The following is a 25,194-nucleotide window of genomic DNA, read 5'->3' on the forward strand; positions in this document are numbered from 1 at the left end:
CATCTGACCTCATGAGTGGAATACAGTACTAATAAGATGAGACCCAAAAGAGAAATTTAATAATGTCACATAAATCAGTGTATAAGAACTAAGTCCATGTACCCTTTAGGGACCAAATTTAGAGTAGTAGAAGATAAAAGAACCAACTCAGATTGTGGCTTTAAAAAGCTTCCAAGGCAATTTCTCAGACATAGAAACAGGAAGGAGAATTCAAGGATCAAGAGAAATAGGTCTCATCTCTAAGAAACAAAATATTCTTCACTCATCCAGATGCTACCATCTCTGCCCTGATGAGTTTTTCCCTAGCACCTTCTTCAGGGCCCCCACCACATCCTTGTTCCTTAGGCTGTAGATTAGTGGATTCAGGGCTGGAGTGACAATGGTGTAGAACACAGACAGGATATTGTCCTGCCTAGGGCTGTGGTAGGCACTGGGCAGGACATACATGAATATGGCAGCTCCATAGTATAGCCCAACCACTGTCAAGTGGGATGAACAGGTTAGGAGAGCTTTCTGTCTTCCCTGAGCTGAGGGCATGTGGAACACAGCAGATAAGACTAATGTATAGGATGCAAGGATAGCAGAGAGGGGGATGAGGAGGAAGGTCACCCCCATTGTGTATACCATTAGCTCATACTGAGATGTGTCAGCACATGCCAACTTTAGTAATGGAAGGATTTCACAAAGCAGGTGGTGGATCTCTTGGGTCCTACAGAAAGGGAAGTGCATTGTATAAATGGTATACACAAGGGCACTCAGAGATGCCAAGAGCCAGGATGTAGCCACCATAGACCAACAAACAGCTGGTCTCATTAATACCATATAATTCAGAGGGTAACGAATAGCCACATAGCGGTCATATGCCATGAAAGCCAACAATATATCTTCTGCACCCCCAAGTGTCAGTGCCAAAAACATCTGAAGCCCACAACCTATAAAAGAAATAGTGTTTTGTCCACATAGGTAATCAACCAGGGTCTTGGGGGCAACAACAGATGTGAAGAGCAGATCCATTAGTGAGAGCTGACTGAGCAAGAAGTACATGGGCATATGGAGCTGATTGTCCAAAGTGATCAAGAGGAGCAGGAGGCCATTACTAGCCATGGCAACCAGGTAGAGGAGTGTAATTGCTGCACAGACCACCTCAGGAGACCTGCTGTCCTGTAGAATTCCAATGAGGAAAAAACTATTTACTAAGGTGATGTTCCAGAATTCCATTCCACAGATTCTTCAATTTCCTGTAACCAGACAGAGGTGCCGTAAATATACATTCAAAAAGATTCAGGGATTTTCTAATACCAAGAACCAAAATATATTGAAAGTTTCTTAGTTTAAAGTCAATGAATTTAGAACTTTCCCATCTCACACACAGGCAGCAATCACAGTGATGACACTGAGATAGACTTCTGATTATTCTGCTTCCATTCTGAAAATGGAGTTATTGGCTTACGAATACACTGATCATCTCATCATGGGAATGTATAAAGGGGTTTGGCAGAGAGAGAATATAAACTGGAGATTTACTTGAGTGTTGCTCTATCTTTTACCATATTCACTTGAACCTTAGCTTCAAATAAACAAGAATACAGGAACCTTTTTCTTTTTCTTTCATTAACTCTTTTGTATTTCCTTATTACCATCAATGATGAATGAGTTCATGCCTTCTCATTCTTAAAAGTAAAAGCAAAAAAACTTTACTAAATTCTTCTAGCTGTGAGAATTTATTCTTCATCTTTCATGTTTCACATACTGTATTATTTTTATATCAGGGTCTTGGATTTTAAAGGCCCAAAATTAGTTCCTGTAGGTTTGGGAGAATTCTTGAGAAAGGTCTCAGACTGAGCACCATTCAATCTATAGATTTTCAAATTTTCTTTGTTCTGAGGAACGTGGTCCTTTCACAGACTCTGACAAAGGAAAAGTTCTATAACAATACTTTTCCAGTGAACATGACTCATTTATCTGTGGGGATGAGGAGAGGTGAATAGTTTGATGGACCAACTTCTAATTAACTGATTGCCATTGTCTTGAGATGTTCAAAGGAGGAGATGAAAAATTAGCTCTCAAAAATGTATATAGGTACCTGGGCCAGTAGTGTCCATTGTTCTTATGATGGTTCAGAGTCATTTGACTATAATCAGGATGTCTTCACCAGTCAATTAATAAATAATTTTAAAACTTAAGAAAAATCAGTCTTGAGATAATTTTAATCACTACACATCCCTGTTAGATATTGTTCTATATTTCTCCTTCATGTCTAAGCAGGACTTATTGAATAAATTGTCTATATTCAGTGCCTCTACTTTTTTCGCTTATTCTTTCTAAACAATGCAACATACTTTCTGACCCCTCAATGCAAGTGAAAATATTTTCTCCAGAGTTAAAAGTTGTCTCTTAATCACCAAATCTCTCAGCCTCCTCCCAGTCTTTACCCTCCTTGACCTCTCTGCAATATTTGAAACTGGTGGCCATACTTACCCATTGATAATTTCTTTCCTCTCAATATTTATTGCATTAGTTTCTCCTGATTCCTCTATTGGTCCGAGGTGTCCTTTTCCATCTTCTTTGTAAATGATTGTCCGTGTTACTCCCCTTACTTATGGATATATCCAGATATGTTCTGGACCCTCTTCTCTTTACTATTTTTACTCTTTAACTTTGTGACCTCAACAATTTCCATGGGTATGACTGTTTTCTTTATGTATTTACTATCTCTGGCTTCCACATTTATATAACCAGCCACTAGTCTCTCTTTAGCTTCAGTTCTACAGCAATAAATATTTATCATACATTTCATTTTGAATCTTGTGGGCATCTCAAAGTTGCGTCTAAAACGGAGCTCATTGTTCTTTCCCCAAGTCCATTTTTCTTGTGAACTTCATTTTTATCATCAAGACATCATTGTCCTTCCAATCACCTAGGTTTGCAGTATTGGTGCCATTCTTGACTCCTCATTCTCACTCTATATATCTAATCCAAAACTTGCTACAATCTTCATAATCTCTATCACAATCTACCTTCTGTTTTATATTCCCACAGCCACCACTATTTCTGGTCATTATCTCATCTCAATGAACTATTCATCCTTTGTCATTTCTCTGACTCAAGTCCCTCATCACTCTAATACAACCTCCACAAAGTCATCCAAGTGATTTTCCTATAGCCAGTTCTGACCATTACACTTTTGCCTTCAGCCAATAAACTCTAGTGGTACCTCATTTGCTTCTAGAATTTATATAATGTTAATTTAAACCTAAAGGAAAATTTACAAATAGTATCTCACTTTATTTTATCAATAACTGTGGAGGTGTTATAATTATCTCTATTTTACAAATAAGGAAACCAAGGTTGACAGAGGTTAAATGGCTTGCTCAGGCTCACACAGGTAGTAATTGTCTTCAAGATATATTTGAACTCAAGGCTTGCTGACCCAAAGCCCAGTGTTCTATCAACTGAGCCAGTTAGCTCCCTAAACTTAACCACCCAACCATAAACTTCTGTTTGCCATTGAGAGCCCTTTGCAATCATCCCTCCCCCACTTCCTACCTACTTTTCTGATCTTACGCATTGCTCTTCTTTATAGACTTTGGGGTCCAGATATACTGATCTTATTGTTCCTCACACAAAATGCTCTATCTCTTTTCTCTCTGCCTTTATCCTAGCTATCCCCCTTTTAAAAAATGTCTTCCTACCTCTTCCTATTGTGACCTGATCCCAGATTTCCTTCAAATAGTTCACCTTTTACATTAAACCTTTCTTGATCCTCCCAATTGACAGTGCTTTCCCACTCAAAATTGACTTGTATACATTTTGTGTATATCTAGATCATATTTATACATCTATATGTCTGCAGATATCTCTGTATATGTTGATATCAATAGATAGAGTGTATAGCCAGGCTGCACAGACGTTCTCCACTGTTAGATGTAAGTTCCTTGAAGGCAAATACGATTGCAATTTTGTCTTTGTCTTCCTAGCATGGTACTTGGCATAGAGTAGGTGCTAAATAAATTCTTGCTAAAGGATTAATTATTTCTTAAAAACTACACACCACTAAAGAATCTGTTTACAAAGAGCAGGGAATGAGGAAAACTAATTACTGTAGGCTGACTGCAGGGTTCTGTGGTTCCTTTCTCACTGACTGGCCTGTTTGCATATTTGTGATTATAATCTCATGCAATTTGGTTGTTCACCTTATAATTAAAATGATGATGATAATTGATTCTACAGATACACACATAAAAGTGTAATAATTAATAATATCCTAAGCAATAAATGAATTAAAAAACAAGCCAACAATTATAAAATAAATATAAATATCATTTTGCTTAAGATAATAACAATGAAGTAAGACCAATATTTGATGACTATAGCTAAAGCATTTACATATCTAAAAATAAATATAAAGAAAAAGAAAAGGTGAGTATTGACTAAGCATGCAGTATTAAATAACTAGAAAAATAAAAAAAATCAATAATCCCCAAACTAGCACAAAATGATCAACTTTAAAAACAAGGGAGGGATTAACTGAATTAAAAGTCTGTTATATTGATAACAAAGGTGTTTTGTGCTTTTTTTGTTGTTTTTACTGAGACTAATAATATTGATAAAATGATAGCTAATTTGGCCAAAAAAAGAGCAGAAAATTAAGCTGCAAAAAATGTAAATGCATATGTTTTATAAGAAAGAAAGAGGAATAAAGGTTAATGCCAAGGACTGCTAAGCTAATTTCATTTTTAATATCTATATTCTGCTCTGGTTGTTGTATGGCTAAAATATATAGAAATTAAATTCTCCAAAGAATTGAAAATGACTATTTTCTGGTTGGTAATGGAAAGATAACATAAAAAACAATGTATAACAAATAGAGGATTATGAAAAGAAAGTAGAATAAGGTATGCTATCATTAAGTTTATAAATGAAAATGAAGATAGATTGATCATGTGGTAAGAGTGAGACAGTGTGTTCTTTCATATCTTTGTGATACCAAGAGAAAGCCATCATTTGGGGTAGACTTCTTTTGGTGAATTTATAAGAGAACATGGACAAGAATCTCAAGGATCAGATTCAAAAGTTAACTACTTGTGTTCTGCATTATTGGTGTCTGCATCACTATGCATATTAATGGTATCACATCTATATGAATATGCCTTAAAATGAGAATTTAAAGAGGGTGGATGAGAATCTTTTAAAAATTAAAAATCCAAATTAGATAGGAAGGAGAAATGCTCAATAATTCCATAATCCAACTCCAAAAGAATAAAGATACCTAGACCAATTGGATTTGCAAGTGGACGCATTCCCAGTTGCTTTAAGTATTTCTCAGAAAGGTGGTTTCTAGACAACTCATCATGCAGAATACTCTCCTTTGAATGTGTTTGAGTTACTCAACATCTTTAACAGAAAGTAGTGCCCTAAACTAAAAACTATGTTAGTCATGGTCTACCAAGGGCAAAGAAGAATAAAATTGCTTTCTTATCCTTCTTCATACAGTGTAATTATAAAGCATTGACTTTAGGCAACTTAAAAAATTTTGAACTGCAGATTTTATATATTTTGATTCTTCTTCCTGGTTTAAATTTTTGAATTGGCTTTAAAATTCCAACTTCATCCTAGAAGTTTCTGTGACACTGTGGACTTCATTCCAGTTGCTATTATTTTTCCTGGCTATGAAATGAATTCTACCCCAATAGTGGTGATGATCATGGCAATGATATTAAAAAGGACTGATGTAGTGTTCTGCATTTTAATAAACTTTGAGATTGGACATGTAGGAGGAAGAGAGTGAGAATGGAATGAAAGGCTATCAATGGCATATCTGCCTATATTTAACTCTTGTACTTCATGCCATTACAAGATTCTCTAAAAACCTGAGTGCATTTTTATGCAATCAAAACTTTAAAATGCACTAGGACTTTTAGGAAACTTGAATTCTATACTGTTGTTTATACTTTAAACTGTTGCCTTATACTCCTTTTAGAATCATGTGATTGCAAGGTCATAGATTTAGGACTGGAAGGGCCTGAAACATAATCTTAAAAATGGGTTAGCTGGGAGTTAATCAGATTAAATGACTTGCTCAGTACCACATAAATGAAGAGTTATCTTGGTCGAGTAGAAAAGGCACCAAAATTGAAATTAGAAGACACAGAGCACCCCAATTTAAATCCTAGCCTTCCTCTTTGCTGTATCTGTGATTATAGATATCACCTAACTTTCTTTGGGCCTCAGTTCTTTTTTGTAAAATGAATGGACATTATATTTTATAAGATTCCTAAAGTCACTGCATGATACACATTGAATCAATGACTATTCTGAAATCTGCCTCAGGGCATGATACAGGATCAGATTGATATTGATACAGTGGAAAGAGAATTTTCTCTGGAATTGGAGGACCTGAATTCAAATCCTACCTCTAATACTTGCTTAAGTCACTTAATTTTCCTGGGTCTTAGTTTTCTCATCTGTAAAATGGGCTAGATCATTTTAAGCATCTTTCCTACTCTAAACTTATGCTTCTTTTCTCCTATCCTCAGGGGTCTAGAAATGGTTATTTGGAAGCCAGAGAAATTAAAGAAGTGGTCGTGTGTTTGTGTGTGTGTGTGTGTGTGTGTGTGTGTGTGTGTGTGACATTGTCCATATTTGATCCTGATGGAGAAGCATGTGTAAAAGTCTTGATGAAATCAGAAATAAGGCACAAAATGAAGGGTCTGAGCACCTCAAGTTCAGATAAAAGTAAAAGATACAAAGATGTATACTCCTAAGCACGTCAAACAAACTGTAGTAACACTAAGAAAACACTGGCTTTAGAAAAGAAAAAAAGCATGAAGCTATTTAGCCTGATACTCTCATCTCTTTTTGATACACACTTGCATAATTGCCTGGTGTATTATATATAGGCTTGTCTCAGCCTCTGGGCACCAGGCTCCTCTCAAGTCAAATTCTATCCACAATAATTTAAACCATTAAGGGGCTTAGAGCACATTCAGGATATGTTATCAAACTTTAGTAGGTTTTTTTAGGCCATTAGAGAAAACCAGAAGCTATCTAGTAGAAGAGCAACAAATATTCAAAGTTTATCTATGGACACAACCTAAGAACAAATTTTCTGATCACTTCAGGGAGTTTAAATTCATCCAGAGCAATGACTTATAAATCTTAATGATTTTTCATCAAATAAGTTGTCGGTTTGGTGAGTAGTGGTGTGGGGGGCTGAGCTTGAGTCAGAAAAAGTGACAGTCTAGTGGAGTTGATTTGAACTACCAAAAGAATGTATTGTAGGAACCAATCCACGTGTTAGGAGAGCTGGTTTCTGCTTCTGACTCTCACCAGGGTGATTCAGGAACAATTACTGTCCTGCCCTTAGCCTCATTGATGGGAATATAATCATAGGGAAGAGTCATAGCCCAATAAATTAATCAACAAGAATTTATAAACCATATACCATATGTCAAACTTTGTGCTAAGTGCTGGGGATATAAAGACAAGTCAAAATAATGCCTTCTCTAGTGAGGAGGGGAGGAGAAGAGGGAGATACCTGGGAACTTCAGTGTGACAAAAAAAATAAATAAATGTGGTGTAATAAATCCAAAAAGAAATAGTCAATCAACTTGTACTCAAGGAACTTATTTCTAAATAGGGATAAAAGTGGGGAAATGTGAAAATCCTGTCCAAGCAGTTTCTTTATTTTTCCCTCCTTCCCCTTTTAGCATTTCTTTCCTTAATTTGGGACAAATAATAGATTTCAGATCCTAATCTCTTCTTTTACCAAACCTCTCATTATTTCACCATAGGACAAACAGAGATTAAGATACCACACGGGTTCTGGAAACCTTGAGTCTCTCACTTACCTCTGATGGAGAAAGGTCTGTCCCCAAAACACACAAGTGGCTTTGCGGATAGTCAAAAAGCTGAGAATGCCAAACAGTGGCCTGAGAGGAAGACTATTTTCCTACCAATGATAAGTGGGGAATAGAATTTCTAGGATCTGATAGTCAGGGACCTTTTCAATGTTTAGGGACTTTCTGTCTTTCTGATAACTACAGTGGACGTATTCAGGAAACCATAAACCCTGGGCTCATTCCCATCTCCAAGAATTATTCTAGGGAGCAGTGGTATCCCTCTTGTCTCTCTTTTATACAGAAGAAAGAAATCTTAACCTGCTTCCCTAATCTTGTTCCCTTTAAGCCAGCCCCTACAGTCAGGCAGTATGCAGAGATTTTTGAGTGTAGAAGCCTGGAACATGCCAGGGCTTGGGGAATGTCAAACAGAGTGGGAAGCAGAATAGATGAAGTGATAGAGAACCCAATGGAAAGCCTTCAATACTCAAGCCTCATTAATAATAATCTGGGAAGGAGTTAGCCAATGACCTGTTCCTGGGAAAGTTGTTTTCATTGCTTCTTTGTATACCTCTACACAGTTCGAATCTGTAGCTCAGCTCAATTCAGCAAGAAATATCTCCTGAGTTCAAATGACGTTGCCAGGCATGGATTCATCCACTGGGGTCCAGGACTTTAATGGATCCCAGAAGGCATGTATCCTGGCCACATGCCAGTACTTATATCATTTACTAAATGATAGGGAATCTCAGGTCTTAAGCACTCCATTTAGATCTTTAAGTTTAGAACCTTCTTCAATTATGTATGATTAAGCTAAGTCGTTTTTATGGAATTAACAGATTATCACTTTACCTTATACTATTATTATCTGCTTCTCAGAACTGACCACTAGTTTGTGTCTTGACTTCTCTCTTCTCTCCCTTCTTATTTTCGTTTTATCTCTCAGGTATGTTTGTGCACATGAACATTTATGCTTCTGTGTGAATATGTGTTCATGTTAACTATTTTCTGCTAGCTTAGTGATTAAAACTTAGTGTTACCCATTTCAGGAACAAAAGTTAGAATATTTTATTGGCCAATTAATTTGTCTCTATGGCCAGGTGGTATGATGTAGTTCACCAGTTTCTTGGGGTCTGTGAATGCACTTTAAAACATGATTCTGGGAAGGGGTCCATGAGCTTCAATAGATTTCCAAAAGGGAGACTCCTCAACATGACATTCACAAAAAGGTTAAGAATCTCTGGCATAGTGGTTAGACCATTAAAATAAAAGGGAAAAACAAAACAAAACAAAATAAAACAAAACAAAGTATGAAGTTTAGTGTAGTTTCTCATACTTTTTAGCTCTCTGACCTTGAGTAAATCACTTAAAATTAATGAGTCAGCTTTTTCATCTCATAAGGATGTTGTGAGAAAAATACTTTGTAAACTTTAAAAGCATAGCAAGCATTGTTTGGTTTGTTCACTGTTTATCTGTGGGGGCAACTGGGTAGCTCAGTGGATTGAGAGTCAGGCCTAGGGACGGGAGGTCCTAGGTTCAAATCTGGCCTCAGACACTTCCCAGTCGTGTGACCCTGGGCAAGTCACTTGACGCCCATTGCCCACTCTTACCACTCTTCTGCCTTGGAGCCAATACACAGAAGTTAAGGGTTTAAAAAAAATAAAAAAATAAAAAATCAATGTTTATCTGTGACTTGATTTTTAGAGACTATTTTTTACTTTAATCTGGGCAACATAATTTTGAAAATATTTATTTCATTCATGCTTTCAAACATTGTTATAATTTCTGACAGTTTCATTTATTTCTTTTCTAGTTGTGAATTCTCCCTTTTCATTTTATTCTTTAGTTTATTTTTCTTTATTCAAAAAATCAAAGGTAAAATGGTGCCCATCTTAATAAGCCTTTTCAAATGACTAGATCTTAGTTTTATTTATCAATTTAAAGCTTTTTTTTCAAATTTGATTATTGGAACCAGAGGACAAAGTACAGATTTTTAAAAAAGCAGTTATCTTGATAGAAGAAACTAAGAAATAATATGGTCTCATAGATATTCATTGATATACAGAATTCCCAGATCCAAGAGAAGAGGCAGAAAATATCCAGGAAGGTTCAGATCATATTCTAGAGAATTTCAATTAGAATTTTTCAGGACTACTTTTACTCTATGAGAAAAGGAAGAAATGAATAGAATACACTTCATCAAATGCAAAGGAAATTGACATAGAACTAGTAGAATTTCTAGTACTATTTAAAATAATTTTGAAGAAAATGTGTATCCTCACTTTTCTGTTGCACAACTTAATAAAACAATGCAGGGGAACAAATTGCAATTCAAAGATTCAGTAATATTCAAGAATTTCTACTGATAAAAATTGGGAAAGTATTGAAAATATAATCTCAGTGGAAAAGGAAACCTTAAGAAAGGTAATTAAGTCCAAAATATTTGATAGGACCAGGTGATGATCAATTGTGTATATCCTGAGATGTACACTATCCCTAAGGGTTAATTCAAAAAAAGAGAAAAAATCCATAGGTTTGAATGTTAAAATATTTGGGTGGGTATTTGCAAATTAACCAAAGAAAAGATGTTGGAGGAAAAGGGAATTTTTAAAATATCATATATAGAGAAAAGAGCTATTAAAATAGAGATGGAACATGATATGAATGTAGCAGAGAATCTCATGAACTTCACTCTTACTTGGGCAGATCAATGAAAATGAAAACCATGTAGTGGTTTTACTACGGTGAAATAGAAGTAGAGTATTGGGATAGGCTAGAGAGGGAGAAATGTTTAGGGGGGAAGATAAAGTAATAAGGGAGGAGAGATGGACTCAGTTGAAAGAGAAGAAATATTTTAAGAATTTGATTGAGAGAAAAATAAACTATTGTAATTGCAAAACTAAATGTTGAGTCCACACAAAACAAATTGATGACCTCATAGATTCATCTGTGTATTTAATGAAATAATCAAACCATTCACTTGTTTTTCTTTTTTTACTTTTGAAAGAGAGAGATACCAAATGATCCAAGTCAAAACTGATAAGGTGGAATGAACAACAAATGAAGAGGAAATTAAAATATCAAGAAATTATATTCAATTATATGCTAGCAAAACTGAAAACATTTTTAAATGGTCATTTTTAGAGGAAATGTAACTATAAAGTAGTTTGTGTACAAAATGAACAAATGTCTTCTAGTGAATTACAAATATAGTAGGAGTCAATATTTTGATGTGACAGAAAGTGGTATTTCTTTTTAATATTTTTATTTTAATTTTTAATATTTTCCCATAGTTACATGTTTCATGTTCTTTCCCTCTCCCCAACCCCCTCCAACCCCCCTTAGCCAACACACAATTCCACTGGGTTTTATATGTATCATTGATTAAGACCTAATTCCACATTATTGATAGTTGGACTAGAGTTATCATTTAGTGTCTTCATCCCCAATAATATCCCCATCAGCCCATGTGTTCAAGCAGTTGTTTTTTTACTCTGTGTTTCTCCTCCCACAGTTCTTCCTCTGAAGAAAGTGGTATTTCAATAAACTGAAATTCATTCATAGTTTTGTTGGTCTAAGTACTTCTAGTACCTGTACAAGTTACACCCCCATTCATACATTCATACCTACTCCTCTTATGTATTCTCTATATACTTCTATAAGTCACCTAGGCTTGAGGTCATTTTACTCTCCTATTCAATAAATTCTGTTGGCTTCTCATTACACTTAGGATCAAATATATTTTTCTCTATTTGATATTAAATACTTTTCACGTCTTGGACTTTTGATAACTTTCTTCTTATGCACTACTTTGCCCCATTCAGTCTATAGTCAATCCATAATGCCACTGCTTGCTCCTCCTCTGATAAGACATTCCAACTCTTTTCTCCCTGTCCTTATTTTGATTCTTCCTCCTCCCCCTAATCAACTCTTAAAATCCCTGTATTCATTCAAAACTCAACTCAAAGAGGACCATCCCAGTCTTCCCAGTTTTTATTTCTTAACTCTCTTAGATGACCTTTTAAATTATCTCTGTATCTATTATAAACACTTTCCCAACATTTCTGATCCAAAAAGGACCTTTCTCACAATAGTTTCTATCCTTAGTTTCTTCAAACACACAGCTATTGAGTTTAATTGATTCTGTGTCTTGCATCTTTAGTTTTTTGCACTGATCTATTTTTCTATTTTTAGATACCAAATAATTTTGATAATTAGTACTTTAAATAGAGTTTGAGATTTAGTAATAGGCCCCTTTCAATCCTATGGATTAGATGATATAACACTAAATAAAGAAATTAATTGAGGCAATACTTTTAATTTTTTATACTGAAGCGACTCAGTCATGAACAGTGAATGCCTCTAATGTATTTTCTTCCATTTTTCTAAAAATATTTTGTAGCTGAATTTATTTGAGGTTCAAGTTTACCTTGCTATATTAATTCCAATATATTTTTATCCCCTATAGTATTAGTTTAAATGGGGTTTATCTTATATTTTCTCCTGGTTTTGGTTTATACTATATACAAATGCTGGTGGTTTTTGTAGATTGATTTTTGTAAATGGCTATTTTCCTAAGCAATTATTATCATTGTTTGCTGGACAAGTTCTATGTGGTTTTCGAAGACATCACATCATCTATAAGTATGAATAATGATATGCCTTCTTTGGCAGTATTTTCTATATTTAATTTCTTTCTCTTGTTTTACTGATATAGACAGTGAAATGTTTTTTGCACCATAGAAACCATGTTTCTGACAGCTCTGGGGTATGTGTTTTGACAATATAGCAGAAAATTAACTAATATTCTAAATTAAAAAAACTAAATAGACTAAATTATTTTCTTTTTGACAAGGTAGCAGTTGAAGCTTAAACCACACCAAATCACATTATATTGCTCATGTTGAATATTCTAATCACCTCCTCAATTTTTCCTTTCATATATAATATAAGTCCAAAATGGTCATAATAAATTTTTCTATATATTTCTGTAATTAATTCTCTAAGATGTTTTAAATTTTGCCTCAATATTCATGATTAAAATAGATTAATTGTTCCCTTTCTTTGCCTTATTCCTTCCTGGTATAAGAATCAAGGTTATACTCATTTCATAGAAGTATAGTTCTGAATTTGCTCTTTCAACTCATATTCAGCCTTGCAAGTTGAGTCCCTAGAGGGTGAATTGCCATATCTCCACTGAATGTTCTAGGACATTGAGGATTTCTTCTAATACCATAGCTCATAAGAGCACACCTGTTTGGCTCCCCAACTCAGTTTGGTATCAATTAGCCAGTTAGACTTAATTAGCTTTTAGAAAAAATATATTTACTAAGGTGGCAGAGTAAAAATAGTTGGTCAAAATATGGCTCCCACCCTAAAAAAATTTTAAGAACATACTTTTCCATGAGTACATACAGAGTCTAGGGGAGAGTAGGATCAAGCTTAGTGCAGTCATATGATTAAGGAATTATTCACAGTTCTTGGTAATTTGCTTTCTCATGGTAGTTTTCATGAGGTTTCCTTTAAATACACTGTAGCCTTCTCCTGAGTTCTTGGTAAAGTCCTTCAGCTGCCTTAATTGTGTCTAGTTTGTCTTTATCTCCTGATGTGGATAGGACTTGATGTTCAGGCAATACACCTAGTGTGCCAATGAAAAATCTAAATTCTGTGCCCCCTTGAAATTCAAAAGGTCCTCCCATACTCAAAGGTAGTGAGAGTAGACACAAGTGCCTTCTTTTACTTTCCAATGAATTCATTCTCAAGTGACTGGTTAGAAATGATTTCACCTCCTGGCTGGACCAGTTCTTCATTACCTGGGTTTTTAACTGATTAGTTGTTTTATAAAAACCTCATGGGACATGGTTGAGTCTCCTCAACCAATCCAATTACATTGCCTGTGTAGATTAATTTCATTTCATCCAAGAGCATTTGTTCTTTCCAAATAGATACAGAAAATTTCAAACTTAGTTCTTGCCATTGATTAATCAATTTCATAGGAGGGTTCTAATGTAATTAAGATATAATCATGTAATTAAGGTGATTATCATTATAATCATGTAATTAAGGTGATTATCATTAAGTTAGGTACAGGTTTTTTTTAAAACTCTTACTTTCTGTCTTAGAATCAATACTAAGTATTAGTCCCAAGGTAGAAGAGCGGTAAAGGCTAGGCAACTGGGAATTCACTGATTTGTCCAGGTCACATAGTTAGCAAGTATTTGAAGCTAGATTTGAACCCAGGACCTCCCATCTTTAGGCTTGACTCTTTCCACTGAGCCACGTCGCAGCCTCAAGGTGATTTTGTGATGCTTTGAAAAGAATTTGGTAAAGTGCCTTCTTTCTAAATTAGTGAAAATAATTTTTAAAGCAGATATATTAATTTTTACTTTAAAAGCTTAATGATACTTGGAAAGTTATAAGTTTAAAGCTGGTGACTTGTTACCCAATGAAACATCAAAACCTGATAATGCTACCCTATCTTGGAAATGGTTTTTGAATTTCTGCCTAGCACTGAGAATATGAAATGAATGAGTCTTTTCAGAAAAAGGAATATCACAATAATAAGACTTAGTCATTGATCATGATATTTTCCTTGGTATCCTTGACCCCTGGTCCTTTAGACAATGTTAATGGGATTTAACATGGGTATGATAACATACATGTGAATGAAATAAATTTGTTGGAGTTAAAGGAAGAAATGGCTAGAGACTGAACATATGTGAAGATTATTGTTAATTGTTATTTGTTCTCAAAGATGACCACATTATGGGATGATATCTTGACTTACTATTAGATTTAAGTGATGCAGAGTAGTACAAAGTCATCAGCCTCACTCTCTCTTCCAGAGTCTTCAAAGTCCAGTGGCAAGGCAAAAGCAGGATGATTGACAATGGTTTAGGATGCAGTGAATGACCTTCATGTTTTTGATGTCTGACCAAGCTTTCATCACTCCACAGTACTTGCTTTTGACACCTTCCTGGTCATTGGGAGAAATTGTTCTCATCCATCCTTCTGGGGAAAGTCATTATATGCTTCTGGTAGAGATCCCCCTAATTCACCACTGGATTTGTGGCCTTTCAGTTACCAACTTTGTTTAACTGGGGTGTGGTCACTGTGGCAGCTACAGCTTCTTGGAGCCATAGATGAGAGTTAGGTGGACACCAAAGTGGATGAGTAGCTCTGAAAATGGCTCATCAAAGCCAAGATGAGGTTCTACCTGGGTCCTCCCTGAACACCACATACAACCCTATACCACCCTGAATGCCCCTTATCTCATTTGATCTTAGAAGTTAAGCAGAATTGGGTCTGTTAAGTCCTTGGATGGTTAGTACTTGGGATGGTTAGTACTGGATAGTACCTGGGAATACCAGTATGAAAATTATAGCCATGTAGATGGAGAAGATATTGCACTATCCAGCAGTTGTGGGAGAGCAGAGGCAAAAAAGCCAGTAGGAGAGCAAAGTACCTCAGAAAGAAGACAAATGGATGACAATAGCTGGTGTGAAGTCTTCCATCAAGCAGTGAAAAAAGTTCTTGCAAGTCAGTTTGAAGATGGAAGAAACATCACAGAAAAGTAGTTTAAGACATTGTTAGCTTAGAAAGCAGTAGGTAAAATGAAATGACCTTGATTACAGCAATAGAGAAACCACATCCCCAAGGACAATCAGCTGGACACAGTGCTCCATGATCTTGCTTAAAGCTTAGTAGACTGGGAGTTAACTTACCACATACCAAAAAGGAAAGAGAATAACATCTAAACTAATCTACAAATTTAATACTATGACAGTCAAAGGGTCAAGAACATACATTATTGAATCAGACACAATAATAACAAAATGATCAGAGCAAAGTCTCCTTCATGTTTCCCAGTTGCTAAAATCTCTGTCCTGAGGAGCCTTTTCCTAGAACTTTCTTCAGGGCTCCCAGAACATCTTTGTTCCTCAGGCTGTAGATTAGAGGATTCAGGGCTGGAGTGACAATGGTATAAAAGACAGACAGGATATTGTCCTGCCGAGGGCTGTGGTAGGCAGTAGGCAGGACATACATGAACATGGCAGCTCCATAGTAGAGCCCAACCACTGTCAGGTGGGATGAACAAGTAAGCAAAGCTTTCTCTTTCCCCTGTGTTGAGGGCATGTGGAACACGGCAGTCAGAACTAAAGCATAAGAAACAAAGATGGCCGAGAGGGGCATCAGAAGGAAGGTCACACCAGTTGTATAGAGAATGAACTTGTACTGTGAAGTTTCAGCACATGCCAACTTCAGCAGTGGAGGGATCTCACAGAGCAGGTGGTGAATCTCCCGGGCTTTACAGTAAGGGAAATGCATGGTGTAGATGGTGTGCACAAGGGCATTCAGGGATGCTAAAAGCCAAGATATAGCCACCATGGACCAGCAAATCTTTGGTCTCATAATAACCATGTAGTTCAGAGGGTGACGGATAGCCACATAGCGGTCATACGCCATGAAAGCTAACAGAATATCTTCTGCACCCCCAAGTGTCAGTGCCAAAAACATCTGAAGTCCGCAGCCTATAAAGGATATGGTGTTTTGTCCACAAAGGTAATTTACCAATGTCTTGGGGGCAACAACAGATGTGAAGAGCAGATCCATAAGTGAGAGCTGGCTGAGCAAGAAGTACATGGGCACATGGAGCCGATTGTCCATAGCAATCAACAGCAGTAGGAGACTATTAGTGGCCATGGCTACCAAATAAAAAAATATGATTATGACACAGACCAGCTGAGGGGATCTGCTATCCTGTATAATTCCAATGAGGAAGAAACCATTTTCTAGAGTGGTGTTCCAGAGTTCCATTCCACAGGTTCCTTAATTTCCTATAGCCAGATAAGTTCAATGATTGTGTATCCCAGATGACTCTGGAGTCTTCTAAGTCTCTGAAGCTAGAATACATGAAAGGTTTCTTATTTTAAAATCAATGACTTGAGAACCTCCCTATTGTATTTGGATGCCAATCACAGGGAGGTAGCCTTCTCATTATATCTATTTCTACTCAGATAATGGAGCTGATATGTGTTATGTGGAGATGGAAAGCATGGAATCCCTGCAAAGATATATAACATAACACATGCTTATAAATAACCTCTTAAAAATGAGTTTTAAGGGAGGTTAACAGGTGGGGAGAATAAAAATGGAGGCTTTTTTTTAAGTGTAGCTGTTAAAAGTCTCTTTATGCTTTCTAGAACATTGACTTTAGACATGAAAGCAAGGGTCTTGTGTTTCTTTTTAAATTTTCTGTGTCTATCATATTTCCTCCTTATTTAAAAATGTATGACCACATGTTTTCTCATTCATAAAGACAAAAAGCTTATTAAATCCTAGCATCTTTGTTAGAAACGGACCAATATCTCTGTTTCTTAGCCAGACATTGGATATATTGCTAAAACTCAGGGCTTCCCTTTCCTCAACTTTCACTTTTTCTAAATTCTCTGCAATATATCTCTGGCTTCAACATTCAACTGGAATAACTCTTTCCAAAGTTATCAAAACCTGATGATTGCTTTTCAGTCCTCATCTTCAATCTTTCTACAATATGTTGATCATTATCTCCTCCCAGGTATCTTCTTCTCTTGTGATTTTTATGACATTGTTTTCTCCTGGATTATCTCATCATCACCCATGAGTACAATTACCATCTTTGGCTTCCAGATCAAGCCCTAATCTCTCCTGCTCCATTTTCACATCAAGATTTGCCTAGTAGATATTTCCTTTCTTTTTTTTTAAACCCTTACCTTCCATCTTGGAGTCAATACTGTGTATTGGCTCCAAGGCAGAAGAGCAATAAGGGCTAAGCAATGAGAGTTAGGTGACTTGCCAAGGGTCACACACCTAGTAAATATTTCTAATGGCATATCCCACAGACATCTCAAAATCAATATTTCCCATATTGCTTGTAAACTTATTGTTATTTTCAAGGGCTTTACTATCCTTTTGGACACAAAAGTTTGTAAGGTTCAACTCTTCACTCTCAATAACTCTATATTTCCTATTATTTGCCAAATTTGGCTATATATCTCATATATGTTTTATTCTCTCTAGTAATACAACCATCATCCAAATTCAGGACCTTAACACAAACCAATGAGCTATCATACAAGCCTTCTGTATGGGCGTTCTTCCTAAAGTACCACCTTATTCTAATCCATCCTCTTCTCGGGCAACAAAGTCATTTCCCTAAAATACATATTCCATCATGTCACACTCTTCCCCTACCCCATAAGCTCTAGTGGCTTCCTAATGATTCTAAATTTGTCCTAGAATCCTTTACAACTGGAGACCTTCCAGTTTTTCCAGTTTTTTACATTTTACTCTGCTTCACAGATTCTGTGGTCCAGAGATACTGGCAACACTTCTTTAAACAGAATATTCTGTCTCCTATCTCTGTGTGTTTCTACTGACTCACCTCCTCCTCTGGAATGTCTCCACACTCCTTTCTCTTATAATCCTCAGGTTAGTTTAATTTTTTTATTTAATTTTTTTGCTTGTTTATTTGTTTTCAAACACTACTTTCTACATGAAATCTTTTCTGTCACTCCAAAATGACAGTGTTCTACCTCTTCAAACAATCCTGAGTTAATTTTTCATATATTTTGCAATTATGTGAGTATATGTTGTCTGCCAAATCTAGCCCACATGCCTGTTTCTGTTCAACCAAGCTAAGATTGGTTTTTACATTTTACAATAAAGTTTAATTCCATTTAAACATGAAAAAAATCTTAGCTCTCTGAAAGATAAATTCAGCCCTCACACTTTGCTTTGCTGATTTTTGGGCAGATCAAGACCTAAGGAGGACTAAGTATTGTAGATTGAGTGCAGTTCTATATATCCTATTTCATTAATTAGCCTGTTTGCATAATTGTGACTACAATCTAATGCATAATATTTGTTCATACTATTATAATCATTATGATGATGTCTGGCTACAGATACATATATAAAAGTAAACTAGATAATGATATTCTAAACAATGAATGGGTCAAAGAACTAACCACTAATCATATTATAAATATTAAAAAAGTCATTATGTTTCAAAGGCTGATATATAGTGAAAGAGAAGACTGCTATTTTGAACTATAGCTTAAGCATTTTAATATCTACAAACACAGATCAAGATAAAAGAAGGGGACAGGTGGGTGGCTCAGTGGATTGAGAGCCAGGCCCAGAGGTGGGAGGACTTAGGTTCAAATCTGGCCTCAGACATTTCCTAGCTGTGTGACTCTAGGTAAGTCACTTAACCACCATTGCCTAGCCCTTACCACTCTTCTGCCTTAGAACCAATACATAGTATTCTAAGATGGAAGGTAAGGTATTTAATTTTAAAAAATAAAGAAAAAGGAAGGGTATTAACATGTGCACATTGTCATAAATAAATAGAAAATCCACAAATTATCAATCTAAACAAGTAAAACTAATTAATTTAGGATACCAAAGTCAACATAAATAAAATTAGAAATAAAGAAGATTATATTGATAAGAAAAAATTGGGATATTCTATGTAAGTATTTACATAACTGATAAAATGGTAACAAATTAAACAAAAATAGAGGAAAATCAAATTGACAAAATAAAAACAAATATGATGAATGAATAACAGAAGAAATAAAGAAAATTATCAGAAATAATTATATCTAATTATAAGACATAATTATTATATTGATATTCAATTCTTATGGCTAAATTTTTTATGCAGAGAAAATTACAGTTTTGAAATAGCTTGAATTATCCAAAGATAATGGAATGAACCAAGATAGTTATGAATAGATTACAATACCTTACAACTAGAGACTTATGAAGAAAAATTGAAATAAAAAATGTCATCAATCTCAAACTTCCAAGTAAAAAAGAAGATAGACTGGTCATATGGCAATATTGAGACCTCTATACTTCTTCATATCTATGTGATATCAAGAAAAAAAACTTGCTTGTTGAGTTGTCTTTGCTTGGAAATTCCATGGAAGAAAATGATCAATATTATTACAGGATAGTTAATCAAAGATAACTTATTGTCTACATTATTTGTAAGAATACTTATTTTAATAGAATTATAGATCTATTTGTGCATGTTGGAAAATGAGAATAAAAAATAAAATTGTTGAATTAATAATGTAAAATCACAAATTAACTAGGCAGAAAAAAGAGATCCTCAGTAATCCACATCAAAAGAAAAAAAAATTACCTATGAATGAAGATCTCTGGACCAGATGGATGTGCAACTCTATCAAATATTCTTAAAATCACTGAATCTTATTGTTTCTAAATGTTTCTTTACAACATGGAGAAAGGGCACTTTATTATGGGGTTAATATAGTTGTGGGGTAAATATAGTTCTATATCCAAACCAGGAAGTGATAAAGCAGATAAGGAAAACATATCTCCATATGCAATATGCAAATATTTAAATATAATTTTAACAAAAAAATATAAATACTTATTATGATCAATTTATATTCATGTTTGGATGAAGGATTTGTTCAAAATTAGTAAAGCAATATTGGAAGCAGAATGACATAGGAGACTGCTCTGGATCCAGAATGATTTCCACATTATTTCTTTGACACATATTGCATGTGTGACTGGGTAAAACCCTAGCTGTACAAAGCACTTTGATAACCAGGAAGGATTTAAAGAAAGTTGAAAATAATTCCAGTTTTCATGGAGCTTACATTCCAGTGGAGATGACAAGAAGCAAATAAATAAATATACAAATCATATATAGGGTATATTCAAAGCAATTTCTGAATGAAAACACTAAAAATAGAGTAGACAGTAAGCAGAGAAGATGCTAACATGATGTGGTTGAAAGAATTTACTTATTAGGGAGTTCCCAATCCAAATGAAATCATAACTAGAGCTTCTCTCTCCTATCCCTGATAAAGCAATTAGCCTAAGTAATTACATAAGGCAGAACTTTAAAAATATTTTAGAACAGCAAATTACAAAAAAAAATGTAAAGCTTAAAAACAATCAACATAACCTTTGCAAAATATCATGTGTAAATTCACAAAATAACCACAATTTCTGAATATTAGTAAAAATATGAAGAAATTCTGATTAAAATAATTGTAAAATTAACATAATATCTTGGAGTTAAACTACTAACATGTAATTATGACCTATTTAAACACAGTAAGGAATACTATTTATTAAAACAATTGAAAAACTAAATATTTGTAGACAACGAATATTTGTAGTTGTCTTACCAATATAACAAAAATTATGATAATAAATTTCTTCACAAATTCAGTAATAGTAGTAATCATACTAGTAGGGAGATACTTTATAGTACTCAATGAAATAAAAACAACTTATTTTGATGTTGTGCATGTATTATAATAAAATATTAAATATTTCAAGAAAAATGATGCAAAGGAATAAAAAAGGAATACAATTCCAGATCTCAAGTTGAAAAGCATTAATTATTAAAATTAATCTGTACTGGTCAAAAATACAAAAATAGATAAGCAGACTATGATAAGCAAAATCTATATGCATATATTCATTGAAACACAGCATCTCAATATTAATTAAATTATAGAACAAGAATTATAGAATGAGGTACCTTTTATTTGACAAGAACTCTTGGAAAAACTGAAAGCAGGAAAATAGAGTATGTTAGTTAATGTAATATACTTAATAATACAATACTTCCTAAGTAGATAAATGATCCATCTGTCACATTGTTAAAAATTAGAGAATGGCAATAAAGAAAGCGCTCTCTAAACTCCTTTTAAGAGACAAGTATGACTCTCATATCAAAATCACACCTATGGTAGAGGAAGAATTCACAACCAAATAAGGGATAGAGGAGAGGATAAAAACCAAAATAAATATTTGAATCATGAAAAATTATAGACCTTTAGCACCAAAAGGCCCATTATAACTCAGATTAGAAAAGAAATTATGGATTTTGTAGTAAAAATCTATGTAGCATCTCAGATAAAAATTCAAAATACAAAATATATAGGTAATGAGCACAATTCTATAAGACAAAAGAATTTACCCCAATAATAATATAGTAGCCAAAGGATATAAACAAAGAATTTTCCAAATAAGGAATGGAAATAATCAACAATCATGTGACAAAATATTTGAAGCAGTAATAATAATGGAAAGGCTATTTTAAATAAAAGGTTTCATCCTACACATAACAAATCAGCAAAACTAGCAAAAGATGGAAAAAGGAAATGTTAGAGATGTAGAAATACAAGAATATCTATTATATGCTGGTAGAGTTTTGAAGTATTCTGACTTTTCTGGAAAACATCTTGGAATTATGAGAAAAAGCTACTAAAGTATTCACATCTTTTGATTTGTTGACCTCATTATTGAGTTTTTATATGAAAGTGATATTTTATGTCAAAAAAGAGAAATGCTTCATGCCCTAAAATAAATATAGAAACTCTATTTTTAGAGGGGAAAGCTGAAAACTATATATATGTGTGTGTGTGTGTGTGTGTGTGTGTGTGTGTGTGTGTGTGTGTGTGTGTGTTAAGCAAATGAATAATGGATGAACTGACTAATCTTGTTATATTGAAGAAATGAAAGACACACAGGAAAATTAAAAGGAATCAATCAAAAAAAGAACGGCATAAAGTGTCTAAAATATAAATGAAGACATACCAAAAAGGAACAAATTTCAGATAAAAAGTAGTGATGAATGTTGGTTTCAAAAAACTAAAGTTAAAATATATTTCTTTTCTTTTTATTAAGGAATAGTTAGCTATAAAAACAAGTTGTATGTGTTGTTAATGTTATTGGTTGTTAAGTGTTGGGACAGAGAGGATGAGGAGGGTTTTTTTAAATTTTATTTTGTTTTTCCTTCATAGATCAACATGTTGAATAGGGACATGTAGGATACCAAAGGAGATTAAGGAGAAGGTGGTAGATTAATCATGTATCCTCTGGGCAAGTATTATAGGATGAAGGTCTCTTAAAATGAAAAGAATTGTTTCCAAATGTAAGTCTAGGATTCAAAAAACCAAAGTCACAGAATATTATACCTGGAAGAGATTTTAGAGAAATGAAGTATTAAGATGAGCTAGAGGAAAAATGAGAAAATATAATATAACATACACATATTTAATAGATAAAATAATAATAACAGACAACATTTATATAGAACTTATTTTAAATGATTATCTCATTCATAATTGGATTTGTTTTGCACCTGTTGCTATTTCATCTACCTTTAGAGATACATAATGTCCTAGACTAATGGAGCAATATAACCATTGTAGTCTGTCCTGGTTATACTAGAACCAAACTATTTTACAGAAGAGAAAACTTAAGCCAAGATATATGAATTGGTTTGCCCGAGAAAATTCAGCAAATTAGGGACAGTTGATTTCCATAGATCCAAGCCTTTAATATGCTGGGAGTAGAGGGGAAGGAATATCAGGAAGGAAATTGTAACCATTGAATTTCCACTCCTAAGGAATAGTATTAGTGACTGAAGGATAACTTTTATTTCTTCTGATGGTGGGAGAATCTTGCTAGAATGATGTATTCTAGAGGATGAGAAACCAAGAAAGAGAGAGACTTATATCTTCCCTTGATGTAAATAAGAAAATTTGTGGAAAGCTTAGTAAAACTAATAGAAAAGTCACACAGTTTGGGAGTCTTAAAGAATGATATAAAGTGAAGAAGAGGCAACTTCTTGCCTTAATCACCTCTCACTTTGACAATACTAGCAATTTCCTTGCTGTTTCCCCCATTTCACTCTCTCCTCCAATCCATTATTATTATTGCTGCCAAAACAATATCTCCAACGTACAAGAACAACCATATCGGTTCCCTGATCTAAAGCATTTGGCAGTTCTCTGCTTCCTAAAGAATAAAACATGAACTTCTAATCCTTTGATTAAGGCCATCCACACTTTGACTTCTACTTCCTCTTGTAATACAGCTTCATATTTTCTCTTTTATAGTTAAATGACTCAATTTCAATCAAGCTAATGTCATCTAATTGTCTTTGATATGCATGAATTTATATATGCTGCCCACAATTGCTATAATACACTATCTCAGTTCAAATACATTTATTTTAGCTTAGTGCTTCTTCTCTTTTGATTATCTACAGTTTATCTGGCACATATATTTCTGTATATAATTATTTCCATGTTATCTCCCCCATTAGACTGTGATCTTCTTGAGNTAAACTTTTCTAAAAGATAAGAGTATCTTAAATACTACTTATCTAGGGTTGCAGAATATCTATCATTCCATTACCTCGACTGAAAAAATGAAGACCAATAATTGCAAAACAACATTATTGGGGGGTAGCTGGGTGGCTCAGTGGATTGAAAGGCAGGCCAAGAGACAGGAGGTCCTAGGTTCAAATCTGCTCTCAGACATTTCCCAGCTATGTGACCCTAAGCAAGTTACTTAACCCCCATTGCCTAGTCCTTACCACTCTTCTGCCTTAAAACCAATACACAGTATTGATTCTAAGATGGAAGGTAAGGGTTTAAAAAACAAACATTATCATATTTGAATGGGAGCTTGTATATTTAGAATCAAATCATTGTAAAGTTTTTTGTTCAAAGGTACTGAAGGATGAGCATGGAAGTGGAAACAAATAAGTGTCTATAGTTTGTCAGCATAGGAATGTATCTAATGTGTGGTTTTTTATAACACAAATGAGGAAGTTAGTTAAGCATTTATTTGGTACTAAAAATCATCCAAGTTTCTATGAAGAAGAGAGAGTGTGTTCTGCAGGGAGATGCACATTTTTTGAGGGAGTTGAGATAGGAACATAGAGCATAGGACAATTCTTAAAAATGACTCAAATGACAAAATGATAAGAATTGAGAGTATCTGGAATGCAATGGAAATATAAAAACAACTTCTTACAGTAGTATTTAGGAAGAAAATTGCTGGCATCAATAGTGAAAATGAACACTTAAATGTTGTTTGTCATCCTTGAGAATTAGGAAGAGAGTTTGATGGTCCAGGCTCTCTGTTATTATGGAGATAGAAATAGACTCCAAAAGATATGTAAAATCTCAGTTTTAAGGGACCTCGAATGTCATTTAATACATTGTGCTTGTCCTTCATTTGAAGAGAACCAATGAAATTACTGAGTGATGTCTTGTAAAGTGAATTAAATGGGGCAGTTGCATAATGTCATTAACCTCACTCTCTCTTCCAGTCTTCAAGTCCAGTGGCAAATCAAAAGTCAAGATGAATAGGAATAGCCTGGAATACAGTGGATGATCTTGGCATCTTTGATATCTAACTAAGTTCCAAGCACTCTACAGTGTCTGCTTTATCTGCCTTCATGGCTATTGGAACAAATTCTTCTCATGTGCCCCTTCCACCAGGGGAAATCTTGGAG

At 34.5% G+C, this 25,194-nt stretch overlaps 2 protein-coding genes across 2 annotated transcripts; both read right to left on the bottom strand.

The window, feature by feature from the left end:
- Window positions 1–273: 273 nt before the first annotated feature.
- LOC123234950 (olfactory receptor 2AG1-like) lies at window positions 274–1,218 on the bottom strand. Its single transcript, XM_044660954.1, has one exon. The coding sequence runs from the start codon at window positions 1,216–1,218 to the stop codon at window positions 274–276; it is 945 nt and encodes a 314-aa protein (XP_044516889.1).
- A 14,492-nt stretch (window positions 1,219–15,710) lies between these two features.
- On the bottom strand, window positions 15,711–16,655 carry LOC123234951 (olfactory receptor 2AG1-like). Its single transcript, XM_044660955.1, has one exon. It carries the CDS (start codon window positions 16,653–16,655, stop codon window positions 15,711–15,713), a length of 945 nt encoding a protein of 314 aa, XP_044516890.1.
- Between the last annotated feature and the right edge of the window lie 8,539 nt (window positions 16,656–25,194).

Source organism: Gracilinanus agilis, chromosome 2 (genome assembly GCF_016433145.1).
Source record: "Gracilinanus agilis isolate LMUSP501 chromosome 2, AgileGrace, whole genome shotgun sequence".
NCBI lineage: Eukaryota > Metazoa > Chordata > Mammalia > Didelphimorphia > Didelphidae > Gracilinanus > Gracilinanus agilis.